We start from the raw sequence: 11595 nt of genomic DNA, 5'->3' as shown, positions 1-11595 counted from the left end.
TAGAAGCAAGTACACCCATCCTATTGATATCACAAAAACTAATGTTGTTTTGTGTATATTTTTAAGGGACCGTGAGCAATTTAAAAAGTTGCTGAGGGACCGTTGCGCAATTTTTCTAAAAACGTTTGAGAACAACTGCGATACACTGTCTGTCTCGTTTCTTTACGTCATCGAACATGGTCACGGTCCACTGATTATGTCTAGTTAATGCAAAAAAGTTGTGAGGAACTATTCCTGGAAAATTGCCAGTCCTTTTGATTCTAAACTTTGATCAAAATTCATCGCGCAATGTGCTAAACAAATATCAGAAAGCTTAAGCATTTATTTCAAAGTCAATATTGGGCACTGGTCTAGAATCCTATTACATTGTCGTCTGGGGGACTTATTTTACTAATTTTATTTGGGTTAGGTTACGGACTGAAGGTGCGAGTTTGCAATGTATTTTGCCATATTTATGTTATTCATGCAATTTTTAACAACTCATTTGGTTGCTGTAAACAATTCTGGCAGGATTCTTAACAGCGTCCAATATTGTATTTAGCCTTATAGATAATGATTATCTTTTGATTACAGAAAGTGGTTTACAATAATATTGAACCAATATTTGCTTAAATGAATAACAACAATGTTTCAAACATCTCGCATAACAAAAGTGTATGTCAATTTAGTTATTGACTAAGCCGTATATCACTTTAAATTATTCTTGTTCCATAAAAGATACTGTTTGTTCAAAGATAGAGGTTTGTTCAGGTAGTTGCTTGCAAGAAATTGGTTGTATATTAACCAAGAATTATCAGAAACTGTTGTTGCCGCTTAATCTCTATTGTAGGTGTGGCCAAACAGCCAGTGATTAACAGGCACATTTCTTACTTTGTTGGCTGCAAAGAGTCACACTTTACACATGGACAGAAACAAACTATCGTCCTGTTTATTATTTACTTGTAAATACACTTGTGTACCTTTGCTAAGCTCAATGCAATATAGATGTTACACATTAACAATATTTCCTATCCTACATTTAACTGATTTATATTCACACATTTAGGTTTCAGTACCTTTCTGTGAGGGTCTTGGTGAAATAATTGAACAGAAATATGCAACAAAGATCCAGCATAAACATATTGAAGAGCAGGGCTACAAAAGCTCTTAGATGTACGCAAACTTTCATAAATGCAAGGCATGTTTATGCTGACAAGTTTTTCGTTTTGGTAGATAAAAATTGCCAAAAAATGGACACTCCAAAAAACAACTTGAATGTAAAATCCAAATACAGCTTGTACTGCTAGCCCTACTTAATAGTTTTTCTTGCCTTTACACTTAATAGTGCTACTGCAAGTAATTTTAACCTTCGATTTGCTTGTACATAGGTTTTAAATTAAATTGCCATTAAACATAAACTTTGTTGGGTAGATATTTATTGCTGTAATGTGTTAAAGCGACCGGAATGGAATTTAGAGTTCCAAAGTTATCGATGCCTGATGTCAGGCAATTGACATCCGATGCTACAACCATGTTCAGCAGAGCTGTACAAGTAAGTGTTTCTGTACTTTTTGTTGGTTTTAACAAATATTCTGTGGTAGGTGTGCACCCGAGATTTTTTAAAGCAGGTTGTATGTAATCCTGATTTTTTTAAATTGCACTTCTAATTTCTAACAAAAGTTAAATGGTGACAATTGTAAAAATCGAAGATTATAGCGTTGCTAATCTAATTACCAGTATGTGTTTTTGTTGTAGAATGAATTCCAGATAAAAAAAACTACATTTAAAAGTATTGCTAAATTGCCACTGACTTTTTTAATACCATAAATAACATCTCAACACTTTAGATAATCAGTCTAAATACTATGGCAGGTGCAGGCCCAATATATATATTCTAAATTCTTTGTAGAAATTGCACAACTAGGTTTTTGGAAAATTGTACTATTCTGAACCAGAGGTGTGCATGAAATCTTGTTTACAAAATTGCTGCTTAATTAAGCTTTGAACACCGGAGACTTGAGTGAAATTTGCCATAAGAAGCACACTGGTCCAACATTGAGCTAGGAGTGGAGTAGTAGCAATTACTGTATTGCACACATTTTTATTGAAATGATATAATAGTTTCCATTTTTGCTTAATTAGACACATCAGGGTTGGGCTTAAGCACTCGCCCGCTTGCCAATGCGAGTGCAAATCGCTCCTGGCGAGTGCTGATTGACACCCACTCGCCCGACTGGCGAGTGGCTTCGGCGAGAAATTTAATTACTTTGTGTAGGAAAACTTGTGTTAAGCACCACTACTAAGCAAAATATTACTTAGCGCCAGTTATTTCCTTAAACACCAAGACGCAAATACATTCAACACTACACAAATAATAAGGTTAATCAAAGTCACGTTTGAACCTCGTAATAAAGACTCTTTGTCCCGTTTTAAACAAAAATACGTCAAATATTTTTGGCGAGTGTTATTTCGTCCTGGCGAGTGCTGATTGATAGCCTTAGAAACTATGTAAATTTTTGCTTAGGAACAACCCTGCACATATACATGACAACGTTGCTTTTGCTTTTATTCAAAATTGAAAATCTTGTTTTCCAGTATACGGAAGAAAAGCTTGGCAATGCTGAAAAGACGGAATACGATGCAAACTTTGATGCGCTGCTAAATCGTTATGACAAAACCAAATTCTGGACTGAGAAAATCAAGGCACAAACAGAAACAACAATGCAGCCAAACCCAAGTGAGTTAATGCAACCTAACTCATCAATAGGTATATTTCTTATTCGAATCGTTGTACTTTGGCCTGATGAAGCACGGTTGTGCGAAAGCTTGTCGAGAATTTAGTACAATTTGTCTTCATACAGTTCCAACTGATTCCTCTATTTCTTATTCACATACTTTTTTCCATAAACTTGAAAATTCCACTTCTTGTGCAGACACAAGAATGGAAGATCTTGTTTATTTGAAATTGGACCGAAAGCCGCCAGATCGTTTAAACAATGTCGAGCAGCTAGGCAACATTATGATAGAAGCAGGCAAAGATTTTGGACCTGGCACCTCATACGGTTAGTATTTTAATTATTTTTAGTTCAAAATCATTTTACATTAATTGCTTAACAGTTCGTGTAATCAATATTCTTGTTTTCTTGAGATGTCAAGTTCAAATAGAGTATAATTTCTTGGTGAACATTGATTAACGAACCAACACAATGGGATGATAACAAAGTTTTACTGTTCAGGTGTTACCCACTACTGTTGCAAATGCAGTCATAGTGGCATATGTTTATTGGATGAATCTATTAAAAATGAATGAGCTTTTAGTGAGAAAAACTGTTGTACAATAAAAAGCGATCAATACATGAAACAGTTGTGAAGCGTTACAAATTCTGAATTGAGCATTAAATAAAGTATTTAATAAAACAGGTCTTTGTTGCATATACTGTTAACATAGAACCAATATTTGTTTTTCTAATTTTTGCAAAAAAACAATATTTGTTTTTCTAATTTTTACAAAAACTCCAGTTATAATTTGTTTAAAAACAATTTCAAGCTGCTGAAAACATTACTCCGATATCTAGTTTACCCTGTCAGTTAAAACTAATGTGTAGATGTTTACTTTTATTTTTTAACTTGATGTGAAATCCATAGGCAATGCTAAAGATACTTGCTTTCATATCAAGTGTACTGTTTATTAAAACAGCCTAAAACAAAACATAAAATCATTTCTTAGTTTTTTTACAGAAATGTATATTTCGCCTTGTGAGTAAGTCATTATGAGTTTCTGTACAAAAACAAACAGGTGTGATTTCAATTTTTATACCTGTTTACAAAAACAGTCTTAATTTTTTTCTGCAGGTTACTAGTAACGCAAATTTCGCTTTGGTATCAAATTCACCCTGTCAGTTTAAATCGAGTAAGTGTAGATGTTTACTTTTTTGACTTGATGTTAACTACAGGAAATGCACTGGTAAAATGTGGCAAAGCCCAGCTCAGTCTCGGACAAGCAGAACAATCCTTTCTGGTTTCCACCACCCAGAACTTCCTTCAGCCCCTTGCCAACTTTCTGGAAGGCGACTGTCGGACAATACAAAAGGAGCGAAAAATACTGGAGAAAAAACGACTGGACTTGGATGCTTCGAAAAGCCGAGTTAAAAAATCAAAATCTCTGGAAGCCAGACAAGCCGTAAGAATGCTTTTAAAATTTTGTGCTAGTTTATTGAGTTAAAGGAGATAATCTTACAGGTGCCTGCGATTTGCATTTTATTAGTCAGATAATTTTACTCTACCCTAAATATGTTGGTGTGGTTTTACAAAATTTGTGTATTTATGAGCAGAAATTTTTAAATTATAGCAACAATTTTTAAATTATAGCAACAAACACAGCATTGTTTGTTAAATGTTACAACTAAAAGAATGCACTAACCAAGCTGAAATTCAAAGTGCTCCTTTATTGAAACCTGTTCTTGTTTGGTTTCGTGACTGGGCAATATCTTTGTTTGAATTGGCATTTTTATGTACTGACATTATTTCCGTCATTGGGTTTTGATTGACACATTACAGACCATTTGACATGACTCACAAATAAGGAATGAAAATTGTATTTCCAGTGATTGAATACAATAATGAGTTTGACGTAACATCATATTGATACATAATTTTTTTATTAAAAATTAAAAAAAGTTCGAAATGTTGGTTTCAATGACAAATGTTTTGCTTTAACAGGCGGAGAGCGAATTGCGAATTGCCCAAACAGATTTTGACCGACAGCAAGAAATAACTAAACTTCTTCTGGAAGGTGTCAGTAGCTCACAGGTATAATAAACAAAGTGTTTTGTCTTAAACTGTGAACTCTCTGTTAGGGTCATTAAAATCTGGTTTGTAAAAACACATTAATCACCAGCCTATTCACACAAGTTACGCCCCCACAACTGTTATTTACAGCTGTAGATAATTGACACTGCTGTTTGACAGGCAAACCATCAAAACCCACTCACAACAAACAAATTTTAGAAACCTACCAACATTGGCTGTCAAAGTGCTTCTATTTGGACTTTGGAGCATTATGGTTGGAGGTTGTAGTAAGAATATCAAAGCCTATACAGAAGTAGGTAGCATTTTGAACGTTTCGAATATCTCTCCTTTCATAAAGATATATTCAAAACGTTCAAAACGATACCTACTTTTGTATGGGCTTTGATATTCGTACCACGCTTATATTGTTTATATTTGTTGCACCTTTATTGTACCCAACAGCGTGGCCCATACAAATAAGTGAACAGGCGCTAGCAACTTTGTGTAGGTGAATGCGAGGAAATGTCGTAAGGATGTAAAAATAGGTACATTGGTCAGCGCCTACTTGATGACATTTTGACGCGGAAATAGCCGTCTGCTTAGCCGACGCATGCTGCTTTAGCCATCACTTTTTTTGCGTTTTAAGACTGGGATTGTTGGCTTGATTTATTGAGATTTCGTTTTAAGAAATACTTCAGGTGAAACTAAGAGATACACTATGATATCTCCTTTGTTAACTCAATTTAGAGATTTCTTGTATTTTTGTTGGCCGTACAGCTGGTGGTTTTACGCATTCAAGGTCGGGAAAAAACTCTCGGACTATTCATCAGGCCTTAACAATTTTGCAGGATTAAAGGCTAAATGACTGTTGTTTCAGCCATGTGTCATATAAAGCAGAAGACCCACTCATAAAGTCCAGGGTCTGGGTCACGCGACTCAGATTCTTTTGTAGTCGTAACCTTGTAGATTTAGGCGTCCCAAGTCTCGACTTTTTCCTTTTCTTTTTAACTAAAAGTCATAAAATTCGGTTTTATGTTATTCTCAGCTCTGATACAGTACTGCGTGTTAAAAATGCGCTTCGCTACATTTTTTCTGACTGACGTATCCAATTTTACACCAAATAAAACAACTTAATATATTTATATACATTTTGCAGTTAATAAAACGAAAGGTGCAGTGGTTGCCTGTTTAAAAGTGTTAGATAAAATGCCGATGGTCTCATATTGCAATTACGAAATCGTGTTAATTCGAGGACAAATCAATGGGGTTCTTGTTTTTTACCACTAAAAAAGTTCTCATTTGCTTTGAAATTAAAGCGATTGCTGTTCCAGTTGTAAATTCCCAGACGTCATTAGCTTTTTTTTGGTTAAGATGACGCGCACACCATTTCCTCCCTACTTTGGTTATGGGAGTATTACTGTCTAAGTCTGCAAAGTTTCCGTTATACTTCCAACTCAATTGAATAACCGTCTGTATAAAGAAGTTTTTTTTTTAAATTGGGTTCCATCGACCCTTTGGGGGTGCGTGAACTAGTATAAGGGGTCCATGAGGGCCTACTTGAAATATTAATGTTATATTTGAGAAGGAATCGTTTTTTTTTAAGGAAAATAATTAATTAAAAATAAAGCTTTTTGCACTCAAATGTACTGAGACTCTATTTAATATTCACAATTTTTCGTCCAGAAACAGCAGATTTGTAACGTCTATTTGTATTGTGACGTTAATTTATGACGCCATCTCTGATAATGTCTTGCCTACCATGGTGCACGCAAAGCAAAATAAATTTTAAGGGTCCGTGGTAAAAAAGAGTCACTGGTATAAAGTTTATAAATCTCCGGCAGATCAAAAGTTTGCAAATGTTAAAATGTAGCTAAATATAACACGAGTAAGCCACAGATTTTCTGTTTAAATGGATATCGTTTCATTGTACTAAAAGCTTGCTTTTAATAGTTTTCTGGGTAAAAAGTGTTTACCAGTAGTAATGACTTGTAAATAAGTCCTTATTTTAAACTTAAAGAAGCCGGTTCCAAAAATGCGGCTTAACAATGGCGTTTGTTCGTTCACAGCAGCGGATTTATTTTTGTTTTGATTCAAATTCTTGCTGTTTCCAGGCCCACCATTCGCGAAGCATCAATGAGTTCGTGGACGCCCAGACCGAATACTTTGCCAAGTGCCACCAGCACATGCTCGCCCTGCAAAAGGAGCTCTCGTAAGTGACGCGCCGGTTGATGACGTATTATACGTTTGAGTGACGTCAACGTTATAACGACATTCTATAGCTCAGTGTTTCTCAGCCTCTTATGGCTAGCGGCACCCCTCAGCGATAATAAATAGATTGCGGCACCCATACAAGATTTTTCCGTATGTAATTCACTAGAATGTCGTAATAAACGGAAGTAGTTCAACACACATCAACTCTACACAACGTAGGAAGTTGAAATTAGTTTTATTCCACTTTAATCTTACACCAAAATTTGTAAGAGTCAAACAAAAATCAGATTCTTAAAGATCATTCTCAAATATCTCTTGGCACCCTTGTTAATTAGAAATGGCACCCCAGGGTGCCGCGGCTCCCCGGTTGAGAATCACTGCTGTAGCTGCTCAGGCGAATGGCTACAGCTTTACGGTGCTTGGTTTTGTCTAGTACAAAAAATCCTGAATCATCGACTCTCTTCCTTATTTAGTCACATATGGCCTACTCTAGTTTAAACTTGCCGTGGCCATTTTCTTAAGAGTATACTGTTATAGCTGTGACGTCACAATCTATTGCTGTGACATTGCAATATTTTGCTAGATTGCAGATTTAATGCTTTCCCCGTTGTCCGCTATTTTTGCCGTAAGTGCGCTCTCATAAGATTGTTGTTTATAAATGGAGCTTCATGATTTATTGATCTTCGTGATATACAACTAGAAGTGTTTAGTATACAATGCAGCTTTGTCGGGCGAAGGAAGGTTTTATAAAAGGCAAATTTTGAAAACTTAGATACTGTAATTTAGAATAAGTTGCACAATTGCGCTTTATATTCATTTACTTAAAATGCTAAGCTTTAACGTCCATAGTTTCCAAAATCAACGATTTTTAACCTGGTCTATAGTAAAATTTTGAGGCCCACGAGATTTCAAATACTTTCGAAGTACTATTTTAACTGCTGAGCTTCTTATTGTTCAAAGAAAAAGACAATATTTTTTATAAAGAACCATGCTAACATCATCTGTTTGGTTGCCGCTCAATGAATCAAGTAGTAGTTATTGGTAATTTTAATGTTCGCATTTTAGATGTAGTTCATTACTTTGACCAAAGAAAATGGGCCCAAGGAAACTGGGAACACACAACAAGACCTAAAAAGCAACAATAAGACTTTGGTGTATTGATGGGTAACGGGTGGGATTAGGAAACGGGTTAGGGTTGAAATTATTTTGGGAGTTGTTGATGGTGGGGTTTGGAGTTTTAGGTCTTATTTCGACGGGTTTAGGACTTATTCCCTTTTTTGTTTTATTCCGACGTTTAGTTTGTTCTTATTTCCGTCAAATGGCTTGAGCACCAACTTTTGTATTTTGGTAAAAATGTCGCCATCGGAATGGCCGAGCCGAAGACTAAGGAAAGGCATTTTCACGTATTGAATTTTACATTCCCACCGTCGATTTCCTTATGTGTATTGAAATAGCTACATTGCACGGCGCTTGACCTTTAAGTGGAGTTCCCAGGGATGGCTACACTTCGACATGATTGCGTGCCTGACTGGATCGATAATGTGGAACGCAATGTCCTCAACCATTGTTTTTGTTTGACATTGTGTGTCGCGAGTATTAGATTCCAGCTGAAGTGCTATACGTAGATTAAGGGCTCGGTGGATATTAGATCGCTTGTTGATTGTAACACTAAAACTTTTATTACCTCTTCTTAATGGCGAATTGTGTACAAGTGGCATAAAAGTTTCGTTTCAGATTACTTCTGAAAATCTAGTGACTTAAAAAGCTTTGGGAAACACTGTTTTTGACAATAGGTTCACATTTGCTTTGTGAACAACTCACAAACACCGTTTCTTCAGTCGCGTTTCGTTAACAACATCTTAAATAAGCGAAATGGATTGAAAGTCTACATGGGAATGACTTTCAGAGTATTCGACTTTCTTTTGCGTTGAACATTCCTACTACTGGTATAACAAATCCACAACAAAAAAATATAATTCACCCTGTGAAATGTTAATGGAGAGGCGGCAAAATGAAAACCGAATTTTAATAAAATAATTTGCCAAAATTTTCCCCAAAGTGGAAAACTCTACCTAGCATCTCAAAACATGCTTGAAATGTGCTAATTAATTGGGTGCCGGATCGACACAGATATCACCCGACCCTTGTATTGAACGAGTATCAAAACTATCACATGGCATCGGGTTTCACTTCACATCCAACAATATTGAACATTCCTACTACTAGTATAATAAACCATAGTTGACGTTTTTCATTAGAGCCCACTAAAAAATCTAATTTACCCTTTGAAACGAAATGTTAATGAAGAGGCGGCAAAATGCAAAGCCGAATTGAAAAAATACTGACATTTCAGCCATTCCCGGCCTACTTTTTTGCCAATGGAAAGACAAATGCCACTACATATTCACCCCTTACTTTACATTACTTCTTTTACTTTCTTTCGGTTAGTAAAAAAAGATAGCGTCGCCAGAAAATAAACGTCATTCCTCTTGTTTTCTCTTAGAGCGAGCGACCCTTCCGCCTCTCCGAGCCTCTTCAGTCGCGGCGGCTCTTCGGGCAGGAACAGCGTGCAAGTGAACAGCATAGTAACTCCAGGAAACCACCAACAGCAACAGCAGCAGCAGCAAACTAGCCCCGGACCACCCAAGCAGGCCAGGGTGCTGTACGATTACGACGCTGGCGATTCGACTGAACTCTCGCTGCTGGCTGACGAGGTATAGGATGCGCTTTTGTACTTTGTTTACTTTCGCCCAAATCAGTGCTTTTCAACCTCAAAAGAACCGTTCGCACTTTGTAGTTTCGGAAAATTATCGTCCGCACGAAGCAAGCACACTAAGTTTGCAAACTTTAGTTTTACCTACTTGTGAAATAACAATGAAAGGGTTTGTGTATTAAAACCGTGAGCCTAAGCCTTAACCGATATAATCAACCACTGAGAGACTATATTACTGTACCTGTAACGCATAAGTGGTCGCACAAGCTTATTTGATTACATAAAATGCTAATCCGCAAATTCCGCATGGCGTTTGTCATCCGCATTACAATTTTTTTCACCCGCACAAGTGCGTACCATCCCACGGGCTGAAAGCACTGTCCTAAATTATCCATGTCTTCAATATTGCTTCACAATTTTCTTAAATTATTGGTAAGTCTTTCTCGACCAATTTCAATAAATATAACCGTGTAAAACTATAGAGCAGTTGTCGACCCAAACAAATCAAGCGGCGGTTGAGAAATACTGCTTTAAGACAATTACCGCATTACGTTGTTTAAAACCTTACTTTAATTCGCCAAAGCTTGAATTTTCTGCGTGCTGAGTTATTAATTTAGCAAGTGCTGGATGCGTGGCAAATTTTATTGAACTTGAGAAATGTTGAATAAAAATCGCCAATAATGACTAAGTCGATTCAAGAGTACACTATGACGAATATGCTGTTGCTCCTGCAGGCATTGTTTCAATTGTAAAATTGTTTCTTTATGTCGGAAGAACAATTTTACAAAGTACAAACATTTAATATTTGTTATCCTGTGTTTTACCTTAATATAAACTGTGTACTGTGCTAGCGCTAAGAAATCTGCGCGACATACTTTTTATTAGAAGCATCATATTCCCCTTCATTTCTTATACGCTGATTAATTTCATTTCAGATCATTCTCATCCAAAACGTTCCCGGCCTCAGTTCAGACTACGTCATGGGACAGCGGGGAACCACCAAGGGAAAAGTCCCCATTTCGTACTTGGAAATGCTCAACTGAAAACAAGTCGGTCGCTCTACTGACACCCGGCGGTCGTGCGCTCCTACCATCTTAACCGCTAGAGTGAGCACGCGACGCATAAGCTTACGGTGCACAGCAGCAAATTTAACGCGGCACCGTAAGGAATTCAACCTAGACCTGTTTATAGATGCCCTTTAACACTCGCTGGGTTTCTTTGTGCGTTTGCATTTTATTGTCGAAAAAAGTAACCGTCTTTTTTTTGCCATGACCAAAAACCTTTAACATTTATCATTTGGCATAAGTTTTTGTTCTTGATTCTCGGTTTATTCTTTATTTGGTAGGAAAATTTTGCTATAAATTAGTGGTTCGCAAGCCAACCGGTTTCAAAACGAACAATTTTGCTCTAACTTACATCATTTTTTCAAAACTTTGCTTGTTAATGTGGTAAGAAAGAAATATGAATATATTATTAATTTTGAACTGTTTACGTTTCGCCTTGAAAGCGCTCGCTAAAAAACACTTCTTAAAGCGACTCTAAACTAACCGAATAGAACAACATAATAATAATCTTTCCTACTCTCGATTTGCTGCTGCGTAATTTGCACCCCCTAATTTTTTAGTCGTCCAAACCAGATATTAGTTGTTTAGCTGCGTTACAAGTTAAAACGGACTGGCGATAGAGTAATTCACGTTGGGGCGTTAGTGTGTATGCCGTAATAATTTTAGTGCCGAGTGCTGACCTGCTGAAGTTTTTGTGCATTTTTCGTTTTTTCTTTGGTTCCAACCGGGTTATGTTGTGTGTCTGCAAAAATGTCACACTTTTTGATAGGCTATTAGGAGTAATAATAATGCCAACGTGTTAAAATCAAATTTCCCTAAAAGCTGAACACCGTCTATTGC

The 11595-nt window shown here is 36.5% G+C and overlaps 1 protein-coding gene across 2 annotated transcripts; it reads left to right on the top strand.

Moving 5' to 3' along the window:
* The first annotated feature begins 1373 nt into the window (after positions 1–1373).
* LOC146157442 (endophilin-B1-like) lies at positions 1374–11228 on the top strand. Of its 2 annotated transcripts, none has more exons than XM_083388610.1 (8): positions 1374–1531; positions 2575–2716; positions 2913–3041; positions 3933–4159; positions 4699–4788; positions 6879–6976; positions 9488–9692; positions 10627–11228. In XM_083388610.1, exons 1-8 carry the CDS (start codon positions 1445–1447, stop codon positions 10732–10734), a joined length of 1086 nt encoding a protein of 361 aa, XP_083244736.1. In that variant the 5' UTR covers positions 1374–1444; the 3' UTR covers positions 10735–11228. The 2 variants fall into 2 exon arrangements, with proteins under 2 accessions (XP_083244736.1, XP_083244735.1); XM_083388609.1 differs by having other exon boundaries at positions 9482–9692.
* The last annotated feature ends 367 nt before the right edge of the window (positions 11229–11595 follow it).

This window comes from Ascidiella aspersa, chromosome 4 (genome assembly GCF_963924565.1).
Source record: "Ascidiella aspersa chromosome 4, kaAscAspe10.2, whole genome shotgun sequence".
Classification (NCBI taxonomy): domain Eukaryota; kingdom Metazoa; phylum Chordata; class Ascidiacea; order Phlebobranchia; family Ascidiidae; genus Ascidiella; species Ascidiella aspersa.
Note: the sequence above shows the minus strand (reverse complement) of the source record. Positions and strands in the feature narration are given on the sequence as shown.

Coding starts and splice junctions, on each gene's coding strand:
- LOC146157442 (XM_083388609.1), top strand. CDS start 1,445: ATGGAATTTAGAGTTCCAAAGTTATCGATGCCTGATGTCAGGCAATTG. Junction 2,717..2,912: donor AACAATGCAGCCAAACCCAA/GTGAGTTAATGC, acceptor CTTCTTGTGCAG/ACACAAGAATGGAAGATCTT. Junction 9,693..10,626: donor TCTCGCTGCTGGCTGACGAG/GTATAGGATGCG, acceptor ATTTCATTTCAG/ATCATTCTCATCCAAAACGT.